General features: G+C 34.6%; 2 protein-coding genes across 2 annotated transcripts; both read left to right on the top strand.

Annotated features, from left to right (window-relative positions):
* Positions 1-12433: 12433 nt before the first annotated feature.
* Positions 12434-15084, top strand: LOC120250713 (histone deacetylase 6). Its single transcript, XM_039259550.1, has 3 exons — positions 12434-12619; positions 14020-14145; positions 14338-15084. The coding sequence occupies exons 1-3, from the start codon at positions 12468-12470 to the stop codon at positions 14516-14518; spliced, it is 459 nt and encodes a 152-aa protein (XP_039115484.1). The 5' UTR covers positions 12434-12467; the 3' UTR covers positions 14519-15084.
* An 11814-nt stretch (positions 15085-26898) lies between these two features.
* LOC120250628 lies at positions 26899-27551 on the top strand. The gene is made up of 3 exons (XM_039259452.1): positions 26899-26979; positions 27098-27188; positions 27235-27551. Exons 1-3 carry the CDS (start codon positions 26899-26901, stop codon positions 27549-27551), a joined length of 489 nt encoding a protein of 162 aa, XP_039115386.1.
* Positions 27552-27712: the final 161 nt, after the last annotated feature.

Here is a 27712-nt window from a genome sequence, read left to right as displayed (position 1 = left end):
AGGAAAATTCATCGCTCACCCTCGTAATTTTCAAAAACTTCCCAAAACCCCTCCTACTTTTTAGACACCCCGGACGCTCCCTTCCGTTAGTCTTAACTTCCCTTTTACCCCTACCGCTCACTTCAAACGGCCCATGTCGCAAATCCCATTTTTGCCCGAAAATGCAGTGGGAAAAGCGAAAAGCGCCAAATCACATCACGCTCAACTTTTCACGGTCATGGGTTTAACGCTTAAATATTTTACTAATATGTTTAATAATTATCATATCCGTAATACTTCCCATCTCCGCTTAACGCTGTTCTTCATACATGCATAACTATTCATATTAACGCAAATTCTAAAGTCTCACAGAAAATCGCGATCTTTTTCGCTCGATCCGAATCGCCGCTGAAAACGGCACGCTAGGGCAGTGGCAGTTAATGGTATCCCTGCGATAAGAATTAACGACTTTTGATTAAAAATTTACGACGCAGAACATAATTTTCCCTAACAACCGCTCGTTCTCATCACCAACGCTGCACCACCCAAGGCTTAACTTTTTCCTGACACTGTAAGAGTCACCGCCATGGAATTCACACCATAACAAACGTAGAAAGAACCCTCCCCACGGGACAACCACCCTCGCCAGTCCTCATCATCCTCCTCCTCCCTCCTCCTCCTCCCTCCTATTCCCACGGACAACCACTCTATCTCGAAAAAGACGTTTCGCTGAACCTTCTTCCTTATCTCGAGATTATGAGCCGCAATCACGCGAACAAGCTAAACTATTCTCGTTAGTCGAAATGCTCTCCCAATCGCCTCCCGAATGCGAGGATTCTTCAGCGCGCGCGACGGGCAAGCAATTAAGCCGAGCATTTCGACTGGGTAAGAAAAGAAATTTTTCACGTATTTCGTGATCATGGAGGACTTTCTCTCGAGGAGGAGACTCGTGAAACATCCTTTAGGGCTGAGGATCCTTTCGACTCGAGACTTTCTCGTTACCATTTAAGAACATTACGCAGCAGACAACTATTACGCTTTGTGTTTAACTATCGATCTTCGCTTGTAAGTCCCACTCACGTACACATCGATTAATAGTCGCTTTCATGAATGTGTGTTGTTTAACCTTTAATGTCAGCACGCCAGCAGTGTCAAGTCGATGCGCAGCGTTACGCAACCGCCGCGATCATTCGAATGTACGCACACTTGTTTCATATACGAGGGTCGAGTCGCGGAGTGTCCAAGTCCGAGCTGACGTCAGAATGTCAGAATGTCAGTAAATCTTTTTATAAATAAAACGAAAAATGCTTATTCGACCGCGAACTTCCTCAAATTTAAACATGCACTCTAGTAAAAACAAACAACGCGGAAACAAAAAGAACGCTATCAGAAACAATAGAAAATACGTAAATACGTTTAAACAAATGACAACGTGTGTTTAAGAAAAAGTTACTCTTTAAACAACGACAACGGTAAACAATAGAAAAAGTTAAACACTACTCAGTTACTCTTTAAACAACGACAAACTCTGTTTAAGAAAACACGTAAAAGACGCTTTTAAACAACACCCGGAGGTAGCACTCCATCTTCAACGCTGATGTCGTGGTTAAGTTCATCACACCGTACGGATATAAAAACGGTCTTTCAATCGAAAACGATGTCGACTTCCAAAGTGATGTGTCACGCCCATTCCATCTTCAAACGTGTCAGAAGTTGATCATTGCTGCCGAGACGTAAAATGTGCCATTGCCGATCCTAATGAAAACGAGGTTTACCTCGTCAGAAGTTCCTTTTCTTTTTAATTATTCCAACATGTCTGGGGTCATTATTGCTTAAATACGTCCGCACACCGGGTTAACATATATTATACTAGTCCTTTTACGTTATTAGTTAATTGCTTAAGTATTTAATTTAACGCTTAACTATTGTCATTATCGCTAAACATTATACTCTCCGCTAACATATCGATCTTTTCATTCGATCAAGTGTCGTGTAGAATTGCATTCGCATGAGTGCCCCCATTCATCCCTCACGCGACCCTCGGGCGCGTGGATGTCTTCCTTCCTCGCCGATCATTCTCAAGTGTTGTCGCTGGATATCGACAACGCTTTGATCGGTGTCGAACATTTCGTGGACGTACTTCAAATCATGCAATCAAAAGGAATTTTCGACTTCAAATTCATAAAGAACGAAAACATCGCAGATCGTGGAATGCTGACGCCGATGGTCATGTCGCTCGCGCCTTCACGATCAAAAAGAGTATAACAAAAATACTTTCGTAATCAAGACAATCAACCCGCACACACTTATGGTGGTGGCATAGGTTCGCGCCACATCCGAAAAGCGGCCCAAAAACTGGGTTAGCGACGAGTGATCTCGTAAGCTCAAGCGACCGTCCCTCGACAAGGCCATCGACATTCGTAGCGACACGTCATGGGAACACGGTGTCCACATACCATACAAGCAGTGCTTGGTGGGAAAAAGAGCATGCCCAGGGTGGTCCTCGACTGGAGCGACATCTCCACCCTATGACCGCTTGCTTTGGTATGTGGATAAGGCGGTCGAGACAAATCCCTAGCATGCAAGGACGCGAGAGAGACGCGATCGCTTTTAAACGCAAGTATTCTTTCTTTCTTTCAGCAAGGTATCAGGATTCAAGAGGGCTTTGTGCAGTCGCTGTCGTTTCTACGGTACCCACCTCCTTGAAAAATATCGGGCGTACACCACCGCGCCACTGTGGAAAGATGGTAACAATGGTCCACGCCGCCTTCTGTATAGTCGACAACGAGACCACGCCAATCGACTTGGTTCATATCTAAGTTAGGCGACGCCTTTATACGAGCGGAGATTATCATGAGATAATTACCTTCGTGGTCGGACGTGTCCAAGGGCCTTGTGAGCGCAATCATGCAGAGTCTTCCCTTCTTCGCCACACGCGCATCGCCTTCGACATTTGAGGCCAATTTTACGAAAGCCAATGTCGCACTTGGGAAGGCATCGAGGGAGGAGTGCCGGGTCTATATGCTCCGCATCATGCGCGGCATCCACCGCTAAAGATTTCGATGATACCGTGAACGAATCGCAGCCACATCACCCAAGCTCATCACCGTCGATTAATAAATCCGGATACGGCACATCGGTCGAATTATCTCGCTCGAGGTGATCGCTCAGCGAGATGTATTCGAACGTCGCTGGAGTCGCTCAATGCTTGATCAAGGAAGCTCGTCATTTTACCTCAGCGACTTTAAACGGTCGACTCCATAAGGTCTCATGAACGTCGGTTTACACTTAACATTTAGTATTACCCTTTTTAAACATTCTCAATCTTTGTTTCATTACACTTGTTCGACTTTTAAATATTAATCATTTCGCTTAAATAATTACAATAATGTTTAAACATGTCGACGAATTATTTAACCATCACCGCCTTTGTTTAACCTTATTCGCTGTGTTCAAGTCGATGCGACAAGTTATGTAACCGCGCGTGAGCAAGCGACTCAAACGGGAGAGCCACTGCGCCCGCATATTACATTCGGGTTAGAGATCATTGTCGAGGACACCGAAATCTTCGTGTTGGTCGTCAGTGTCGACGATCGCTACGGGCTGATCGACCAACGCAGAGAATCTCTCGGATCTCGCCATCGTAACTTGTTCATGTCGGCAGTGGTAAGTTTATGGTATCCTCGCAAACATGTTATGCTAAAGAATAACGCAGACATGCACACCAACGTACATCGATGTATTAGCGGGTACTTCACCGACGACAATTACAAACCCGGGCGCATAAGGAAGCTATATTCCCCATACACCGACGTACTTACGTGCCTCGCATCGAAATCGTGAGCTTCGCTTCGCGATCACCGCGATTAGAAGGCGTACCGGGCTGCCTAGACGAAAAGAGGATCGAGTCAAGAAGCGCTTGATGTCCGCGAGTTACATTGCAGCCGCGCTAAGGATCCGGGCCACAACGATTTATCTGCAATGAAAATCGCTGCACGACTAGGCATTGCTAATAAACCGACGTACGATGTGGAAACATCGTATTGATGGGAACCTTTCCACATTTAAACTCTTACTCTTTACAACGAATCGAATGTATTTACACGTAGACATTGTTCTTTTAAACCGGGATACACCGTAATTTGAAATATTTCAACTGATGTTTAAACAATGAGTGCATTTAGTTAAACAGAGATAGTGTTATTTTAAACGGGTACACCGTATTTTGAAATATTTAAAACTGATGTTTAAACGATATATAGTATATTTAAACAATGAAAAGTGAAACGTACACAATTACAACGTAAATTAAACAAATGAAATAAAACCGAATGGAATTTAACCCTCGCTTAATTCAAAACAAACAAAAATTTACATTAAGATACACAAGTCATGTTCTTCTAACACGAAAACAATGAATCAATTTGTCTGCGATTTACATTTGAAAAATCGATACCGACATACATGACATGTTATTCAAAACAAAATTTAACCCGGCCAGCGACGACACCCTTTTGTCACCGGACGCCTACCGCCTCCCTCCTTAAGTGCGGGTAACATACCGTATCCGAGGTAAGGAACGCCCTGCTCTCGCGTAGCCGTGAATCTCATCCCACAAGAATTGCTCGAGCAAACCGCATGACGGACTTTCCGCCAATCGACGCCTTGTTTTTGGCGCTGGGTTTCGTGCGTGCACGCACAGCCGGGTACTTTTGTTGCCGCCGACTCGCTTAACTCCATATCGACACAAAGGTCGAATAGATTCCACTGCCGAGATACGCAAGTCGAGATTAGAATACCGATTTAAATACCAAATGATATTAATCTGACTATAATTAGAAGAACTTACCATGTCCAACGCGTTCTTATCGCATTCTCGATACGAAGAATAACGCCTCGTATTCTTGTTTATCATCGTCCGCAGACGTACTCACTACGGAAGCGCCATTCATGATTATCGGGAGGGACGACACTTGAACTTCACGCAGTCATGCGACAAAGCATCCCCGCGATCATAGCCATAATCAGTGTTGCCAAAAGGCCGTCCCCGCTTTGACATAAATAGCGCAAGCTGGCCTCGATCGACTGGAGGCGCACTTCGTGTAAGGATACGGCTCTTTGTCACGACTTTTGTATGATGCATCACGAAAGCCGCTCCATCACATCATCGCCGACTCATCTCCTTCCCTGCAGCTACAGTATAACTGTCACAGGAAATGGACAGTCATTCTTCCACACGATAAATGTCGAGGTTAAACGATAATGTATATATAAGACCATATCAGAATATTTAAATGATATTATCAATTGTTACATGATATTATATATAATTAAACGATAAGTAAAAACTTAAAACGATCAACATAAAGGTATTAAACACTATTAGGAAATAGTTAAACACTATAAGAAACTCTTTAAACAATAACATAAAAACGTTACACTTATCTGTCCATGAAAAGGGGCCGAGGAAGATCCCTCATCAACCCTCGTCAGACTGTTAAGACGACTCGTAGCCAACCCACTTTCTTCTTCTTCGAATAAAAGCTTTCCCGAGCCGTCTCCGTCCAATTTCTCGATCGGCCTCGATCATCTCTCTCGCTGTCCCTGGTCGGGTCTTTCATCAAGATCTTCCTTCGACGCGGACGACGGCGACAAGATCAACCGCAGTACACATCCTTACATGGTTGTTCCCTGGTCAGGATTGCGTCTCGGCTCGTCAGTGTCATCGCCGGCCACGGCCACGGCCACGAACGGATTCGACGATCTTCTCAACCGCCGCCACGACAACGAAGCATCATCGAGAGACAACCCTTTAACCTGTTCTTCATCTTCGTGATCGCTGTCCATCTTTCGACGCCGCATCTCGCAGCCGGTCTCCACCGTCGACGATCTCTTCATCGAGAAGCGAGTCAACGACCTTTCTCAACCGCTGAACGGCCACATCATCTACGACTGCCCCTCCACCGCCACGCCCACGTCATCAACGCAGACAGACTCAAGAACAAAGATCGTCACCGATGGCTGTCATGCATTGCTTCATCGTCACCATGGGAGAGATGTAAGTGATTGCTTCTCCTCTTTTTCGCAAGTCTCTTCGAATGTGGCCGCTTTGAACGACCTTCCCGATGACGTGCTCGTGCCAGCCGTCAAATCTCGACGCCTGCTCGTCCCGTGTCATTTCGTCGAGGACGGCATAGTCGGCTAACGCCCTTCCAACGCCCACGAGCGAGCGTCGGTGAAACCCTGGTCATCAATATCCGGCACGCCCGTGAGCAGAGTTGCGCGACATCTTCGCCCAATGTCACCGCGGGACTGCCACTGGCCTGAGGGCCGCCAGCGGCCTCGGGGACCGCTGCTGGCATGTGGGGCTGGGCGTGCATCGCCGGGTAGAGGGCTTCTCCTGCCGCCGAGGAACGCGGCGCAGGCAGGGTCAGGAAGTAGAGAACGACGCCCGGACAAGGCACGATGTAGGCCTCTCTCATCCTCGCTCGAGCAAGCGGTTCGAGCAATGGCATCCATCCGCCTATTGCCCCAACAAATATTTCTTTTCTTCAGAGATTCGCCGAACTACACAGTAAACCAACATATGTAAAACCAAACAATTTCAATGAGATCATTCATTTTAAAACTATAAAAACTATATTTAAACAGAGTGTTTATATATTTAAACGTTATAGAATATAATTAAACGGAGAACAAAAATATTTAAACCCAGTATGTAATAATAGTTAAACCGTAGAATACTAAAGTTAACAGCTAAATCAAAATGTTTAAACATTAAAGACTTATGTTAAACATCTGTCCATGATTTATTACCTCTTTTCCATCGAGCGCACGACAAGCTCGCTTTTCACCGTCGCTTGCTTCCTGAGTACTTTCACCGTAGCACAAAGATCCTCGGGATCTCGCCGAAATCGGACTTTCTTCCCCGCTCCGGCCACCAGAAAACTGACGCTAAGCGCCGACCGAGCAACCCTTAACGTATCTCCACGTCTGGTCTTCTTCCCGGCCAAGATCTATCTCTGCACTCAGCTACTGCTGGAATATCCTCCATAAGCCACTCAGGCGCTCGCTCGCGCTCCACGCGATCGCCTCCCATGGTCGGCAGATCATCGACGTAATCAACCATCCGCCTCGAACCGAGCACGACGTATTTGGGGAAGAGGACTCGGGTTCCCCACGAGGGACACCATCGGGAGTTTGACAAAATTATCTTCTGCTCCTCCTCGTCGAACAAGTTGCACTGCAGTGCTCGACTGGAGTCTCCGGCTCTCGTAGGTCTTGATAGATACCGCCTTCGAACCGACCGGGTTTTCTTCTTCTCGAAGACCAATCAGACGCCATCGCAACTTGCGACTCAAAGAACGAGGGCCACATCTTGAGGTCTCAAACTCGGCAGAGCTTTCCCCGATCCTCGAATTTATCGCGCGCCACCATCGCATCTCGCAAAGAGAATCAAGAAGGCCCCTCTCGTATATGGCTTTAGCTCGAGAAACGACCGCAAACGGTGTCCGCTGAATAATCTCCCAGAGGTCGAGGGTCATGTTATTTTTCAATTCGCCTAAAAGTCTCCACTCACCGCGCCACAAACAAAGCATCGGCCATTAACTAGGTCGACCGCCATAATCACAAGCTCGCTGACAATAACAACACATTCAACATGCAATATCGACAAAGTTTAGCTTTTGAAATATAAGGTTTTAAACGGTAAACTCGCTATTAAACGTAGATATAAAATGTTACACGTAGACCCATTTTGTTAAATGCAGAGGCGAGAATACTTAAACGTAGAGACAACAAAATGTTAAATCAGAACATCTCATTTCTTAAACGCTCAACCTCATTTTCAGAAATCGCAACCATATCAAAAAGCTAAACGTGAAAACGTACATTATAAATATTACACAAATCATAACAATCGAAAAACTAATTCGATAGCGTATACATCACGAAACGCAAAACAAAAACAAAACCCCAGATGAGAAATCTCCTCAGACTAACGAAAACCCCACCAGAAATCCCCGCAGGACTTCAATATCTCCCAACAAAAACAGGGAGCACAAAAACAAAACCCGAAAAATCTTTCTGTATCAGAGAAGCGCTTAACATAAAACCATACTCAATACCTTTAGATTTCAAACCGATGAAACGCCAACTAGTCACATGGACTTCTCCTTCGAGATACCGTGGAAAGGGAAAAAGTCGACTGAAATGCCGACTACAGAGGCTTCGCGGTAGAGAGACAAACTTCGGAGAGACCTGAATGGAAAAGTCGAAGACGTGAGTTGAGAAAAAGTAATTAAACCGCCCAAATAAATTGCCTCTCTCAGTCATTCCTCACGGAAAACCGCCCCACTTCCTCCTCAAACGCCGAGATGGGTCAAATGCAGTACCTAATTCCCTACGCAGAGGGCATTTTCATGTCAAAAATTTGAAACTCACTCCGCTCACATCCGCTACAAGGGCGTCGTGCTCAAAACATAGACTTTAAAAGGAGGGTTTTTGGGATCGCAAAACTAAAGCGTGTTTTTGGCAATTTTACAAACTTAAAGGGTTTTTTTGGCAATTTCCACTTATTATTATTATTATTATTATTATTATTTACTCTATTTTATAGTCTCTTAAAATGTTTTAAAAAAATTATAAAAAAAAAAAGAGAAAGATTTTTTATTAAAAAACACTTACGGGAGAAAATACATGTGAGTTTGCTCCTGTTGTATTTGTAAAAAAAAAAAAAAATCTTTGATGATTTTTTTTTTAAATCATGAGTTCAATTTTTTTTCCCAATAATAATATATTAGTTTTTTTCTACTTATGTTTTATATTATTTAAATATATTATATTTATTACAGAGTTAATAGACTTTTTGTGAAAAATTAAAATTTTGATTAGTATAATAATAATAAAAATATGTGTGCTTGGAGTATCTTGTTTAATTGTAAAATAATATATATATTATTTATTGAGAGTCATTTTTGATTTTTATATAATTGTGGGATGGGGAAATTTTCTTTTTTTACAGTTGTTCAAAGTATAACATAGATATTTAACTTCGTCTCTTCAGTTGTATTTTTTCTAAGTTATTTTTTTATGTTTTTTTATAAAATAAAGTTTCTCCCTTAATGATTGTTGTGTCCTGTTTGACTTGTTGTTTGTTAATCTCCTGATTTTTTTTCTTATTTAGTTTTTATTTATGTGTTTTTAATAAATCAGTAGTTTATTTATTTTATTTAAAAAATATATATATATATATATATATATAACATAGCTATGTCATTTTTAAATTTAATATTATATATAATAATTTTTATATTTGAATAAAATCATATTTGTTTGTCAATTACAATACCATAATCGTATTTAAAGAGTGGAAAGGAGGATGCTTGAGTATAGAGGCTTGTGGGAGATTTGTGCAGTGACTCTCCTCTAAAATTATAGAGAGAGATTTATCTCTAAAAAATTCGTGATTTATCTCTAAAAAATTCGTAAGTTATTATAATTGGTATAACTCGTATTTAGTTTATTTCTTGATTAATAAGTATTTGTTAAACACACAAAAATAAAGATATAAAAAATATCCATCCCTATAAAGGCTGATTAAGATATCATGTAATATATATATATATATATATATTGACCCAAGGAGCCCAAAACTAAAGATATCAAGTAATATAGTTTGTGTATACTATATAATGAAATACAAAGAGGAAAAATAACCATACAACAAAAGTAACACAAGGGGAAAAAATCCCAGAGATCTGCCAGCAAAGAAAAGCCCACGTGAGAAGATATACATGCAGTTAATGAGACCACTGTTCATGGTTTTATTGCAGGGTGATCTGAGGTCCTAGAGGCATTGACGAGTAGTTTGATCAATTTATTTGTAGTAAATTTCATCCGCATTTATTACTGTAGAGTGATCAATTTATTTATAATAAATTTTTGTTTGTATTGATGTTATATATATATATATTTTTAAATTCAAACAGTGATCATGGGAAGTGGAAATCAGGATAATGTTTTATCTGTTTTATGGCTGCAGAATGAGACTGTTTTCAATTGTTAACCAATCAACACATACTAATAAACTATTTTGAATGGAAAATTACCATTTTCTATACATTCTACCAGACACCAAACAGAAAGATAAAACTTAATTCACTCTGAAATTATCAAATGCAGAAGAAAGAATGAGAGCATTAACTTCAAATGCCATGACCATACCCCATTCCCTACACCAACCAAACTTCAATTCCTGTATATAATTTCTAAATCATTGGAAATTTCATGTCACATAATATACCACAAGCTACTCAGAGCAGTATCACAAACATATATCTATTTATATATATATATAATCATTGACATGCTGCAGATATTGAGAATGGGATATAAGTATACAAATTACAACCTGAATCCATCTTTCATAAAACTGATAGTAACTTTCTTCTTCGCTGAGTAAAAAGTCGAGAGATTAACTTCCTCTGACAAACAATAGGTAAGATGAGTGGTTTATTTACTTTATAATAATGAAAAAAAGGTAAGATGAGTGGTCTGTTCACTTTATAATAATTAAAAAAACTAAGCACTTCAAAATGAGGCAGAAACTGGCCAATATCAGCACATTCTCAATTTCACAAATGAGTTTGAATCAAAACCTGTTCAAAAGTTCAAGTCCCAACATAATAAATAAATATAATTATCACATCCAAACAAGAAGATGGCATTCTGCCAAAATAAACTGTTCTTCATTAGAGTTCTTTAGTAAGTGAAATATAGGGGCAGATCACATTGTGAAGTCATTCAATACCTAAACTCCAGAATCATGGTGACTTGACCCAGCACCAGCACAGTCAGCTCTGTTGGAAGCTTCTTAGCAGGACTGTTTAAAGAAATAATGGATAGGAAGATTATCAGGTTCAGTTACTTGCATAAATAGGTTCTAATAACATAGCTAAGCATTAGCAAATAATTGCAGAAATCTAAAAATGCTCTACTTTCCACAGCATAGCAAACCACCTTTTTAAGCATAAAATCAACAGCAACTGAACAAAAGCGTTGTCCATTCAGAATAAGTAGTAAGAGATATATACAGCAAAAATCATTTGATGTCTATGCTAACAGGAGAAGAGGGAGTCATGTCAATTAAGAAAAAACAGAAGAACTTTAAAAAAAATAAAAAATAAAGTGGATGAATCACGAATTTATTAAGAACATAAGCTAAAAAAGTTGTAAAAAAAATTTTGATAGCAATAAAATTAACTCATTCTTATAGAAGTGTTACAGATAGATTATAGATGGCCATTGACGACAAATAAATAAGGTCATTAATGCACGCCGGATAAAACTTGAACAAAGAAGTCTAATTATAATTCAAGAACTTCGTATAAGTTTGATACTACCAAGGCCAATTAGAAAAATTGGCAGAGATTATAATATAAAGTATCATGATGAAACCAATGGTTTTGCCATTGGTGCAGAAGCATTGACATACTGAGCTTTCTCAACTGGGTGCAATAAACACTAAACTTGGGATTTGTCCAACTGTATAGAATTTGTAAATTCCAGATGCATAGGCATATATACTGGTGCTAACATACATCAAGAACAATATGAAAAATTCATAGAAACATGCCAAGAATCTCCTTCATCCTGAAAGACCATTAATGCTACGGTTTCCTAAATATTATCAAGCATTTTCATGATTATCTTCTCCCATACTCATCTATAATACACCAAAGCACTTAAATCCCTGTAGGGATTACACATTTCTTCATTTCATTTTTCTCTACTTATCTCATTAGTTATACAAAAAAAAATCCATAGATCTCTAGTGTTGCAGCAACAGAAGAAACAAAATTTATGCAACAAAGTATGCAAACATCACAAAACTAGAGATTTTTTCCTTTCAACCAAATCAAAACAAAACTCCACCTATAAATAAAGTTCATCTGACAAATATATTGTATAAATTATTACACTAATGAGACGAGTTCAACAGTAATTATTTGTGGTTGTGATTGAGAAATCTTTCAAATTCAAAAGCTCTCAGATTATAATTCATGTTTAAAGTCCCTTGTGCGAATCAAGCTATCATAAATAACCTTCATGTACTCTGTTGTCCTTTGTTTTATCACTCGTTAATTTTATAAATATATATATATATAATAACACAAGTTGGAAAAAAACAACTTCCATGAAACAATATCTTTCATAATAAAAAATTAATAATAAAAAAAAAAATCAACTGCACCAACAACAAGAAATATAGAATAAAACCCTCACCATTTCAATAAATTTCGCTTGGGGAGATGGGCTTGGCTCTTTCCACAATAAACCCTGCAAATTTATAATTTATAAGTAAAAAACAGTTGCATAATTTTAGAGTAATAAATAAATAATTAATAGTTATAGAAGGGTGTATGTGCAAAAACGCGGGTTTAATAGTGCTGCAGCCATCCCCGCCAAACAAAGGGAAGCGATCGACGATGGCAGCGGAGGGGTCTTCATCGGCGGAGCTCGAGGAGGAGTTCTATGGCGCGGCGTCTGGATGGGTGGAGGCTCGATCGTCCTGCGATCATCTCTCGTCCTTGTCTTCCGATCTCTCTCACATCCCTCCCCCTGATTCCCCGTGTTCCAGGTCGCTCTTTGAAACCCTAATCTCCTTTCATTTCGCTCTGTTTCCTTTCGTCAATTCAATTCTTTGTTTGTCGATAGCCCATGCTGGTTTGTGATATTATTCAATTATATGCCTCAAATGAAGAGAACGCATTCATTCTGACAATTTAGCTTAATTTAGCCTTCCATCTTCAATTGGGGAAAAATTCAAAACCTAATCAAATGGATACAAAGTGGAAACTCTGGTTAAAATCAACACCTTTGGTTTTTTTTCTTCTGAATTTTTTGGTTTTTTTGAATATTTATCAAGAATTTTCAGATTTCATAAGCCTTCTTTGGAGTTTGGAGAACAATTATCTAAAAATATTGGCTTGAACTTGTGAATTCTATTGTTAAAATTTATAATTGTTTGAATGTTTGTGTTGTCAAATTGAAATATTATTGTGTTCATGGCCAAGCAAATTATGGTCTTTATGTCCATTATAAAAGTCTGTGAACTAAATAAAAATGATTTCCATCTGAGTTTTTCCTTTCGTAGAATTTAGAGTTTTACTGGGCAGAGTTGTGTACTTCTGCGAAGTATACACATTGTATTTTAATAAACCAAAAGTGAATACACCTGTGTAATTTCAACATATTGCAAATTGTTTTTGTAGGATTTAGAGTTTTACTGGGCTGAGTTGTGTACTTCTGCGAAGTATACACATTGTATTTTAATAAACCGAATGTGAATGCATCTGTGTAATTTTAACATATTGCAAATTGCTTTTGTAGAATTTAGAGTTTTACTGGGCAATGTTGTGTACTTCTGTGAAGTATACACATTGTATTTTAATAAACCAAAAATGATTACATCTGTGTAATTTCAACATATTGCAAATTGCTTTTGTAGAATTTAGAGTTTTACTGGGCAAAGTTGTGTACTTCTGCGAAGTATACACATTGTATTTTAATAAACCGAAAGTGAATGCATCTGTGTAATTTTAACATATTGCAAATTGCTTTTGTAGAATTTAGAGTTTTACTAGGCGGAGTTGTGTACTTCTGTAAAGTGTACATATTGTATTTTAATAAATCAAAAGTGAATACATCAGTGTAATTTTAACATATTGCAAATTGCTTTTGTAGAATTTATTTTTACTGGGCGGAGTTGGGTACTTCTGTGAAGTGTACACATTGTATTTTAATAAATCGAAAGTGGATACATCAGTGTAATTTTAACATATTGCAAATTGCTTTTGTAGAATTTAGAGTTTTACTGGGCGGAGTTGGGTACTTCTGTGAAGTGTACACATTGTATTTTAATAAATCGAAAATGAATACATCTGTGTAATTTCAACATATTGCAAATCATATTGAATGATGACCATTTGTTTGACTAAGCATTGGATACATGGTTAAATGATGTTTCCTTCATATCAGATGTCACCACCCTGCCGAAAACTGGGTGTGCTTGAGTTGCAAAGATGTTCTGTGCAGCCGCTTTATCAACAAGCACATGGTCGGTCATCATCAAGAAACTGGACACTGTCTTGCATTAAGCTTCAGGTACTGTTGCCAGCTACCATGTATTTCTGATTGTTTTCAAGTTCTTGTTGATTGCTTTTGACAAAAGTAAGAACTTATATAACAAGTGATAAACGATGTTTAAGTTGCATTGTTAATTTCCCATAATATCACCTCTTCTTGCTTTTCTGATTTATTTCAGCTTTATTAATTCTCTCAATTCTTTGTTGGCAGTGATTTATCAGTTTGGTGTTTTGCCTGTGAAGCATATCTGGATGTGCAGAAGATTTGGCAGCTGCGGGATGTGTATGAAACCGCTCATCTTCTGAAATTCGGTCAGAGGCCTCCTTTTATAACAATAGAATTTGAGCAACTTAATAACACTCAAAATGAGGGTTCATCTCCGGGCTCTTAGTTCTTGAAATTTAGGTTTTTTGTGTGTTCAACCTTTTGGTTGCATCCGCATCAGGGCCCTCTCCACTGATACTTCCTTGACGCCATGCAACAGTTATGGATTTCACCAACCATAATAAATGTCTGTTTAAGAGCATTGAATTTTATGAGCTCAAATTTCAGTCATATCTACATGATAATTGAACCTTGAACTGCTAATAATCTTTTTTTGTTTGGACAATCACAACAAAAGCAAGTTGTTTTAGCGCACATTGATTATTTTGTGCTTGTAAACTGCACTGTCAAAGTATGTTCATAAGAGGTTTTCAGAGCATTAATGATTTCTTAATTTATATATAAACATATACAGAAAGTGAACTCTTTGAACGGTCATGTCATGTCTATCCCACTCAAGAAACGTGCTTTACCGAAAGGGAAAAAAATAATAAAAATATCAGTGATAGGACCCCAGCAAAATCAACTTCTTATCAGTCACCAGCCAACCAATCACCAAACAACTCTCCATCAATTCACCAACCAAATTCAAACAAATGGCAACACCCAAAACACTCACAAGTTAAAAAGAAACAAACATCAAACATTAGAATTATTTTCATCCATATCATCAAATAACAACGAGTTCCTTCTTCCCATATAAAACACAGACATGGATGAATGAACGAGCTAAGATAAAGAAATGGAGAGAGAGAAAGAAAGATAGAGAGAAAGATCTCTTCTTCTCCATTGGTTATGAACAAACTTAGTTATCTACATCAAACGCTCACAAACTCGCACGTTGTGAGCAAGAGCTCAAAATCCACAGCACAAATGATAAGGAGCCCATCCGAGTATCCCACTCCTCACATGCCGTTTCCCCTCCACCCTCGCCGGCCGGTGATGAGCGAAACGCTTCTGCCCACTACTCAACATCTCCCACATCACTCGCACATCCTCGTACTCGCAGGTGCTCACCTCCCTCTTCAGCCTCCCAAGCCCTACATCCCCAAACCCAACCAAACGATTTTTATTACCAAAAAGACAAATTGGAACTCCGATTCAAACCATCTTGCCTGATTTCCTTGCCCGGAGCTTCGCCGCTACGCCGATCAGAACTCTCCTCATCGCCGGTTGGCTAAAGTTGGAAGCTTTGCAACTCTCTCTCGCTCGCTAAACTGTATTTGTTGGACTCGAGAATTGGGGACTCTTTATAAAGGGGACCGTCATTTGAGGCACGGGCAGAGCCGGTGAGAAAACCGGCACGTGACGGTGGAAATGGGCCGTGATGTTAGGGACCCCTTCCGTGATAGAGACGCACTTGTCCCCTCTATCGTAGTACACGTGGCATTGAATGATTCCTCGTGCCTCCTTAAAGATATTTTTTTACGAATGTAATCGTGTTGGTTTTATAGAAGGCCACGTCATCTAAAACAGTGAATCGTACAGTAGTTATGTAGAACGTTAAGTCGCCTGTGTTTTTTTAAAAACGTTGTGGCGCGAAGTACGAGACAACGTGGACAGCGTTTTGACACGTGGAGAGATTTCTGTGGACAAGAATGGACACATGGCCGTTTTCTATTGGGATAGCTTTACGTTTTGATTAAAAGTTGGTACTGTACTTGTTTCGAATTTGTATATTTATTAAAAAACCTCTAAAATTTTTAAAAATAATTTTATTTGCATGCATGATTAAGATCCAATAATAAAAAATTATATGGTATACCAACGATTTTTGATAATTTGCAATTCGCTACGTAACGATCATTTTCGGGAAAAACCCGATATTCATCTCTGTCCCCACGAGCGAGTATACGGCGAGTAGTTTCCCACACACGCGCTCAAGTTTCAGATTTGTCGTTTTTTTTCAAAAATATATATATATATATATATATATAAATATGAGATGCGTAAACGCTCATGATTCGAAATCGTGAACGCTGATATGCGTGATTTTCCAACTGCACTGCATACAGCTTTTATCATGATACTAGTCTGATGATATGCTTTTAATCGACCATCAATCAATCTCAAAGCAGAATTAATCATCATAGTCAATCCTATTAAAGTTATTATATATCATCTGCGGACCACAGATAATGTTTGGCCTCTATATATATATATATATATATATATATATTATTTGTTATATATGAATGTTTACAGTGTCCACGTGAAACATATGTGGTTATATGCTCTTTGTTGACGTTTCATAGAGTGTACAAAATGAGAAGAAATAATTGATGAAGGTTCTATTGGGTTAGTTTTAAAAAAAAATTAAAAGCAGGAGTGACTATCAGTTTAGATGACTGTCGTTAAAATTTTACTATTCAAATAATAATAAAACAATTGAGATGCTATAACTGTTTATCTCATTCAATACTATTTAAAGCACTGTTGATATGATAATTGTTTATCTCATCTGATTTAGTATTATCCAAAATCACTGTTTATGTTACTGTTTATATTTATGGAAGATGTACAATCATTGGTTTAAATCTAAAAAGTGATATAGATCCCATAGAATTCGATCTTATCTATGAACGCCCCTAGTATTTTGGTGCTCAATATATATATATATATATATTAATTATAAAATTTAATTAATGCTATTTAAAGAGTTTTATGTGTCATGAATAATCCATTATTTTTAATTTTGGATGAATTAGTACATTAATGATTATGAAGGTGACACGTCCTGTTAGTGTGCCATGCTTTTTGAAAACATAGCAAATGGGATTCATTGGTTCTTTGTAAAAATAAAATAATAAAAATAAATAAATAATAAATTTGATCTGTTGAATTATTATTTTTCTTATAATTTTTGTTTAAAACTACAAATGCAACTAGAAGAGTGATCTTTGAGATCATAATCTTGTTTTTATTTTATTTAATAAATTAATTAGGAGATTATGCCTTGATACTCTTTAATGTGACATTAATCCCTTCACATGAATTATTGCACTGTATCATGTTTTTTTAATAAAAGAAAAATGTGTAATTCACAATGTGATTCTTCAAATAATCTAGTTTAGGATCAATTTGATTTTAAAAAAAGTTTACTACATAATTATTGATCAAATAATATTTTTATTCAAATAATATCTTATTATTTAGTTGGTATAACTACCAATCAACCAAAAATGAGAACCATGATACTCGTTTAACTAAGTATAATTTTATGGTCATTTGCAAATTAATAATCATTTCTAACTTGCATCTCTATTTATCAAATGTTTTAAAATTTTATTCACTTGAAAAATATCACATGCATACTATACTAAATTAATATATATATATATCAATATTCTTCATCAGCCAATTAAGTTATCCTATTCTCTTCTTGCCCTATGGTATAGTTATGTATTTCCGTAAATTTTAATGTGAAGTTAAAATTAACTATTAAGCTATTAACAACTAGTGATATAATTTTAATGATTTATGATGGTATGAAATATTAAGAAAACTATTTTTAAGAATATGAGCTGTAACTATTCTTGCTACCCATGATATGTAGGAGTGTATTATGTTATGTAGATATGGTTTTATAAAATTATGCTAAGATCTTAAATAAATGATTTATTCCAAATTGAATTCATCTTGTGATGGGTAGGGTTAATTCACAATTAACATTGATGATCAAATTGCCAAATTGATAATATCTAATTTTTATATGCCATAAATAAATATTATTGCCTTATCACTACATATACAATTGCTAAAATTTTCATTATTGTCAACCAAAAATATAAATATAAATAAAGGTTTTTTTTTTAATTATTTACGTAAATGAATAAGCGATCAATCAAATAAACTACACCATAGAATCACAGATAGTATTCCCCTTCGATTTCGATAGATGAAAATGCAAAAAATATATATGTATATATAAATTGTATTAAATAATTTGAATAAAACGTGATGTTACCCATTGTAAAAGATGCTTAAAAAAAAACCAAAAAAACAAGGAAGATGAAATGAACTTTCTTTTTCATATATTTTCACTAATATTCATGATACATTTAAAAGAATGTTAAAGATCAAATTAATTTATGATTCTGAATGTGTTATCAAGTCCAACAGAAAAGAATGGGTTGGGCCCAAACTCAACAAGTGCACTTGAGTGCAAGAGTATTATTGGGCTTATAATGATTCATGGTTCTAGATGGCAGGCTTGTTGGGCTTCGTTGACAAATTTTGAGCTATGGTACAATCAAGCAAGAGTTTACTTTTATTTATTTATTTATTTTGGTCAAGATATATTTTATAAGTGAAATTTTTTAAATTTTACAATTATGTAAAAATTAAGATAACATTCCTAGAAAACAAACAAACAAGTGTCAATTGAATGGTGTGTTGGTTATGAGTAATTCTTCACAAAATGGAACTCAAAAATAAGTATAAAAAATATCAAGTTTGAAAAATTTCTAAATGCACTTATAAATAATTTGCCTAATAACTAACACCTATAAAATTTTAGAGAAGATCATCATTCAAACTAATAAATAAATAACTATAAATTTTTTTAGTTGAAAATTTCTAAATGCACTTATAAATAATTTGCCTAATAACTAACACCTATAAAATTTTAGAGAAGACCATCACTCAAACTAATAAATAAATAACTATAATTTTATTTTATTTTTATAAAAAAATAAGCTCAACAAAGCACCTAATACCAAATAGAGAACTTGAATAATAAGTAAGAAAAAAAAAACTAAGGGACAGATCAACAACCCAACAAGATAAGAGATGACCCATAACAATGTCTAAACTCAAGCCCCCAACCCCCAAACAAAACTACTTAAATGCTTCATCTTCCTCCAATTAAATTAAATCTCATAATAAATATCATATATATATATATATATATATAGAAACAAAGGCATAAATAAAATAAACCCTTTCACATCATGCTCTTAAACTCCCATCATATTCCTGAAACCCCATTTGTCCCTTATGATCATGCTTCCACTTATAATCAATAATAAAACTCTTATTAGTCCCCACTTAAACTCTCAATTATAAGAGAGAGAGAGAAGGACAAGAGCCAGATATGAGTGTAGCTTAGAGAAACGACAGGGAGAGAAGACTTGGTTCTAATCTTTTGGGTTTGAATTTATTGAAATCCATGAGAAGAGAATTATAACTAAGTGTGAGTGGGACCAAATTAAAGAAGGAGAAGAAGAGGGCAAACAAGTTGAGATCTAGGCTATGTACGATGTCTCAATGACGTAGAGAAAGAGAACCACATGATCTCATTGATTTTTATTATTCATTCATTGTGCTTTGCTTGTTTTTTGTGGACATTCATTTGATGCTTTCTCACCTCTTCTTAAGCTACTTATAACCAGTGGTCCATATTGCTCCATAAGATTCTCTTCTATACATGCTTCTTAACTTGTTTTGCATTTTTAATAATAATAATAATAATAATAATTATTATTATTATTATTATTATTATTATTTATTATGTTTGGCTAATTGGAGAGCTTGGAACTTCACGAAGGCCAATAGCCACACACATACACTATAATATATATATATATATATTAGGTTTGTATGGTTGGATAATTAAAAAAATAATAATAAAATAGTTTTAATAAATAAGAAAATAGATTATAATTATAAGGAACAATATAGGATTATATATATATATATATATAGTAGAATAAACATTAAAAATCAGAAGTCAATGTAAATAAAAATTTGTAACTCATAGGTGCTAGCTACCAATACACATCATATTTGTTTTTTCTTCTTCTTTTTTTTAATAAATCATCTAAAATATATTAGAGAAAAGAAAAAACTCAATACAACAAAGATTCTATATAGCAGAGAAAAAATTGGATGCTCAGAACCAGTAAGAATTTTTAAATAGATGATCACCCAAAAAGTGATTTTTGCATATGATATTTGAATTCATTTAAGTATTTATTTATTTATTTATTTTTTTGCTTGTTAATGATTGAAACTTAGACAAGAAAAATTATGATAATAATTTAATTTTGACATCTTGTCAACTAAATTTAGTAATATTAAGCGAGACAAATATATATATACAAAATAATATAATGGATATACACAAAAATGATAATATGGCAAAACATGATTGTCTATTGTGGGAACTATGCTGAGAAGAATATATATGATAAAATTAAAACAAAAATTTGGTGGAAATTTGTTCCTTTGAAGGAATGGAATATTGTGGGACATATTAGTGTGTGTTTGCTATTGAATCAAGGAAGGATAAAAAAGCCATATTAGTTATAAAAGTTTTAGTCTTATCACTTAGTCTTGTCATTCATTTCCAATTTTTTTTATAAAATATTTTAAATCTTATATTATTTTACATTAGCATTATATATCAAAATATTATTTAATAACATCATTAAAAAAAAATTTAGACAATAAAAAAAATATTACTCATGAATTGACATATTAGATCATTGTAGTCTATTTGACTAATTTGAAATTGACTATAATATAATGTCTTTGACACATTAATTATTGTATTAATTACAATAAACATGATTTAATTTGAAATATTAAAATCAAGAATGACTATAATTTATATGTCACTAAAAGTTTAATTTTGTTTAATAAATTCTTTTATGTGTTAATATTAGTTTTTAATAAGATAATTAGTTATCTCATTCTTTCTTTAACGAAGAGATTAAGGGTTCAATTTCAAATGATTTCTCTTTAAAAAATAAATTAGAGATAGAGAATATATATATATTTATATATATATATATATATATATATATATATATATATATATATATATATACGATTCATAATGGACGCTGATTATTAGCGTTGGATGTCATTAGCGAGACGATATCGATAAATGCTTATTACTCGATATATTATTGTGTAATTATTATTCGTCATCTGGTGATCGGATCGAGGATCCAGATGCGATAATAGACGTTCATAGATATCTACTGGTCAGCAGAAAATCGATCCTATATATATATATATATATATATATATATAAAGGGATTTAAAGTGCAAGTCCCCACAAGGACAAGGGGGTGATCAGTTGTCTCTCATGATTCATTCTCTAAGACCATAAACATGGAAGAGAAATAAAAAGAAAAGAAAAAAAGGGCAAAAGAAGTGAGAAAGAATGTGTTTTCTTTAAGGTACATTGCAGAGACATGATTGATTCTTTTGAGACCTCCAAAGTCCCAAAACAGGATGTATTAGGATAAAAAGGCTTAATAAAAAGGCCAGGCGTGTTTGGGTCCATTGTGATCAGATCCCTTTCCCCAAGAACTCATCACTCATCTTTGTGTTGGATCCCATAAGGACAAGTATGCCCAATTTTATATTATATATGTATATATATATATATTTATATATGCATTTGCATGTGCATGCCTCTTCATTGCCCTATCTCATTATCCATTGATTAATTCAATTATTGTTTTTTAAGCATGTACAAACAACACATACTCTCTGCCAATCCTACCACTAATCATCATCATTGATTCCCTTAATGTCTTAACATACCATATTAATTAATCCTTTAGTGTTTTCTTTTGTTTGTGGATTTTAATTCCGTATTTTAGACCGGAGTAATTAATTATGTTCTATTCGGTCAAGTTTATAATCCTAACAAGTTCATGATTATTTTTAATGATAACTTTTTAAATAAAAGTTTGTCAGCGTAATTCATAAATTTATATAAAATATTTTATACTGATAAAATTAAACAGTGAAACATTATGAAAAATCTGTGAGTGTATAATTTTAGGTTTTGTTCGATTTGTGAATGAGAACAACAGAAGTACTTATGCTACTTTATATTTGATATTCAATAAACAATATACAATTATTATTATTTTTTTTACGAGAAGATATATCAAAGATAATTTATTTATTTATTTATTATTTTAATTAAAGATAATTTTATCTTTTGGTAGTGTTGTAAGTTAATAAAATTTTTGTATCATAGTTTTCGTTGTATTTAATTACTTTTTTTATGTTACACTCTTAATTAATTTACAAAATAAATACATGTCAATAAAAATTGTATTATCATATATTTCAAATTTTCACATATCAAACAGACCTCTAGCATTAAACATCAATTTATAATAATATGCAAACACTCCATTTTAATACTCAAACACTCACTAATATAACCAAACCAACATAACTTATAATTAGTATTATAATTAAGTTTCTTAGTTGGATTTTTCCTCATAGAGTTACATACTAAATAGACTGACTTAATCATGACCAATAGTTCATTATATAATCAAAAGAGTTTAGATCTTCAATGCAACAACATAGGAATAATTAATAAAATGATTAAATATTAATCATAATGAACTTTACAAAAGCATGGTGCTGAAACTGAAGAGGCTCAAGGCTTGGTATGGTGTAGTGATAAACTGACAGGCGTGCACTGTTTAATTAAGCACTATTAATCATTCCTATTAACGAGGTTAATTTTTATACTTTCAATGCCACTCTTCACGCATGGTCTTATTAAAAGTTATATATATATATATATATAAACTTATAACTAAACCTAAACCTAAAGAAACAGATGGCTGATAACTAGTCTATTGGACTATAACTAAAAATTTATCATTATTTCACTTTTGATTGTTTAATAATGATAAAGTTTGTTTAGTTTTTCGCATTAAAATTTAAAATATATAAAGTCACACAAGCACTCTGCTATCACTGTCAATTATTTTGATATTAATATATATGAATATAAAAATAGTCTTTAAAGTAAACTTGCTATAAAACTCTTTAGTGCTTAGATATTTGCACTTCATCATCAAAGTCCTGTTCTCAAAACCCTAAACCTAATTTTTACGTCACCATCATCCTACATTTGTCAACTTTCAAACAATCAAATTTAATTATCATTATTATTTAATAAATGATAAATCCATCATCTTTGATTTAAGAGGAAAAAAACATAAATAATTATATTTTAACTTTTTGAACTTTTTTTTAATTTTATATCAAGTCTATTTATTTATTTATTTATTTATTTATTTATTTATTTTTATAGAATTGAAATCTTAAATCAGATTAGTCTCGACTCGACCCGAAAAAAAAAAAACACCCGTGTTTCGGGTTAGGTCTATTGTTGATTGATGAGAAAAATTAACTAAAAATTATTAAAGACCAGAAAAAAGGGACCTGTTTGCAGACTAGGAAGAAGAAGAAGGTTCTGAATGGTCACCTGAGAAATATCTCCCACATTATCATCCTTTACTTGTTTTTCATTGTTGTCATCCGGGGACAAGTACATGTGCTCTCAACAATCAACCAATAGCTCTCTTTATGTGGACCTTAAAAAACATTATTATTATTATTATTATTATTATTATACACTAAAATTTCAACTTTAACTTATCATCACATATTTACAAAGTCTAAAATAATTCTTCATATTAGAAAGAACCATGAGTTAGCTCATTAATAACTATCCCTGTTTGTGATTAAAAGATCTCCAATTCGAGTTTCTCATATTATGATTTATTTTCTAGATCTCATGTAGTAGTTTTGTATAAGAAATATTTTTCGTTTTTCTCTTTAGAATTATATGACGAGAGTCTTTCCTCTAAAAAGTTAATGCTCAGTCAGTAAACTTATATATCTTTATACGTATTTATTTTTTTGCTTTTTGTCGCTTTATCGACTTTTATCGATCTTCTAAATTTTTTTTAAAATAAAAATAAAATACATGATAAATATAATATAATAAAATATAATAGATAGAGGACCCCCACCCCACCTCCAATCCCACCTAAAGATAGAGAGAGAGAGAGAGAGAGAGAGAGAGAGAGAGAGAGAGGAAAAGAAGCAAGGGTTGAAAGGAAAGGGTGAAGGGGCTAATCAAAACAAACATACCTTTTTCATCAGAAGAAGAAGAAGAGGATATAAAGGCATCTTTTCATTCATTAGCCAATGTTTGTTAAACAAGTTATCCACTTTATTAGAAATGCTAGCTCACTCATCTCTTTCTCTCATAGTATTTATTGTATTGTTTGTATTTATATTATCACTCCACTTGTCTGCTTCTTTTCTTTTATATAGACTCTAGAGAGAGAGAGAGAGAGATGTGTGTGTGTGTGGGCCCGCCACACAACACGGCTGCGCCTCCTTACTCCGGCAGCGCGTGCACCAATGTCGGCCCACCTTTCTCTCTCTCTCTCTCTCTCTCTCTCTCTCTCTCTATCTAACCATTTAATTATTATGATTATGTATTTTTATTAATTTAGTTTAAAAATAAATAAATAAATAAACACAATGCTTATTTAGTTTTTTTTTAAAAATCTTTTAGTTTCAGTAATGATATTTGTGAATAAATGAGCAAATTGAACCATAAAGTTGATCAAATGTGTTTTTTTTTAATATTTATTTTGTTTAATAAACATGAATAAATTATTGGATTAAATCCATAACATTTGAGTCAGAAGTCAACAATCGATACTTAGGTCTTTTATGTATAGGTAAAAGTTATGACTTTGAGTTTGACTCTCTATTATTGTAAGGTGAGGGTGCGTGATATAATTAATAGACCTCACAGTATAGTTTTTTCACATTTATTAAAAATAAAAAAAAATTGGGTTAGAAAAAAAAAATATTAGTTATTTTTTTATTGTTTTATTAATTTTTTTACTAGTAATATATGTAAAAGAATCCATTTACATATGGACAAAGAAAACAGTTCACATGATGATAATTTATATAAATAATGAAAATTGAATTTTAAACGGATAATTTTGAAATATTAGAGATTATTATTTATTTATTTATTTAAAAAAGAAAAAGAAAAAATGAAAAGAAAGATTGAAGGATGAAAACAAAAGAGAAGGCATGATGAGAGAAGAAGAGTAGGAGCATAAGAAAAGAGAACTGGGACATCATGTGATGGAGGTTTTTGGGAGGCCTAGCTATAGCTAGTAGGAGCTAGAATCAAATCACAACTCACAAGAGAAAAGAAAGAAAGAAAAGAAAGAGATAAAAGAGAGAGAAAGTATGTGATTGGTCTTAAGTTTCTCTAATTGTTTGGATAGATTCATTGGCATTGGCTTTGAAGGAGACTTGATAACCCATTTTCGCCAACTTTGCTTAACATTGGCCTTTTTCAGTACAACCAGGACAAAAAACCCAACCCCTTTCCTCACTCCTAAAGAAATGGAGATGTTTGGACTGTATTATTATTCTTTTTATTATTATTGACCCAATAATACACTCACTCACTCACTCATTCATTCATTTTACTTAATTAATAACACTTGATAATATGCAATTTTAAACCTTGACTTTGATATTCTATCTTTATAAAGAAAAAGACATTTGTTTTACTTGGTAAATAATGTTTCACCATAAAAGAACACTAGAGTAGACGGAGTCATATGAATGATTAACATCAAAACAAGGAATATTTCATTGAAATATTATCATAAGATAAACTACCAATCAGTCAATAAACACTTGATGATAGATCAATCAATCAATCAGTGAACAACTACTGATCAAGGATAGCGTCAAGATGTTGAATACTCCACAAGATTAATCCCAAATGAAAGAAGCACACAATTTAAATTTAGTTCATATATATATATATATGGATATAGGTTGAGACAACTGGTGATGATCAAAGAATTCCAGGGCACATGTGATCTAGCATGGCAGGTTTAGCTGTCTGTTTGATGATTCTTTTGGAGTAGTGCTCTATAGTTTTTATGAGTAGATGTATAATAAGTGGGCCTCCTTATTTTAGTCCCTGTCCTTTGTTGGCACAGTGTGAGGCATCTTTACCCTTCTCCTATACTTGAACTGCATTGGCTAAGAGACTGGGATTTGTTTGGCATGCCCTCTTATAGTTATAGCCCACTAAAATATTCTCAAAACTAGAATCTTAAATCCTCCACTGCCTCCATTGTTTCAGAATATGGCTCTTGTTCTTTTCTCCAAGATCATCTTTGCCTAAACCTCTCTTTTAAGTAGTTTTCCTTTTCCAACTTCAAAGACATACACAAGAGAGAGAGAGAACAGAAGCCAAAAGTCCAAACAACAACAACAACAACAACAACAACCACCACCACCACCACAACAACAACAACAACAAGGTCAGTTAGTTTGTTGTTCTTCACCTTTCTTTGCTTCTTCTCTTCTCTTATCTTCTCTTGTTGATTTGAGGATGAAAATTAATACTAGTTTCTTATTTTTATGTGTGTGTTTTATTTGGTTCTTCTTTTTTGTTTTATGCTTATCTTTTGAAGAATATACTGTTTTGATTGTTTCAGATATGAGTTTTTTAGAAAGTTTGTTGTTTTGTGATACTATTGATCTTCATCTTGAAATCCAGCCAAGTGCTAAAGATTCATAATTTGAATGTCAAACAGGAACAGAAATATAATGGAGAGGTTTCTGAAACAGTATGATAAGGAGAGAATGAAGATGGCCATGTTGAAGCATGAAGAAACTTTCAGACAACAAGTATGGATGTTAATTTATTGATTTTAGTTAGTTATTATTTAATACATTTGATGCATTTTTTTTAGGGGACAGTATTGACTTTTGTTTATATTTATTTATTTATTTGTTTATTTTGTAGGTTCATGAACTTCACCGTCTGTATAGAGTTCAAAAGATACTGATGAGTGATCTGAAGATTAAAGAGTTGAAGAGAGAACAGAGATGGAGAGGTATGAATGAGACCGGTTTTCGATCGGTCTCATTATTGTTATCAAGAAGAAAGGCGAAGAATTCCTCGGCAACTTGATCTTGAACAGCCTGCAGAAGAGTATATAGAAGGTGAGGATAGGCATGGGATGATTGAAAGTGATGATGAGAATTACTTAGAGCTGACATTGGCCACCGGGAGAAGCCGAAGAAAGAAGGATGAAAGATCATATACTTCAGACTCCGGCACGAGCTTTTCTTCGTCTTCATCGGAGTCTGGTAGAATTAAGCTCAATGGATTTGAGGTTGAAGGTGGTGTTAGAGAGGATAGAATGAAGCAGTATCCTCCTTGGCTCTTTCAATGTTTGAGTCTTAACATGACATGATGATGATGATCATGATGATGATGATGAAACTTCTTGGATTGCAATACTTGAATCAATCAATCAATCAATCCCTTTTTCTTGTTAATGTTAATGGTAGCTTCATGATCAGATATTCTAAGTTTTTGTTTCATTTTCCAAAATGAAAAGGATGCATAATTCCT

The sequence above is a fragment of the Dioscorea cayenensis genome, chromosome 19 (assembly GCF_009730915.1).
Source record: "Dioscorea cayenensis subsp. rotundata cultivar TDr96_F1 chromosome 19, TDr96_F1_v2_PseudoChromosome.rev07_lg8_w22 25.fasta, whole genome shotgun sequence".
In the NCBI taxonomy this organism is placed as follows: Eukaryota; Viridiplantae; Streptophyta; class Magnoliopsida; order Dioscoreales; family Dioscoreaceae; genus Dioscorea; species Dioscorea cayenensis.
The sequence above is the reverse complement of the archived record's forward strand: the minus strand, read 5'-3'. Positions and strand labels throughout refer to the sequence as shown.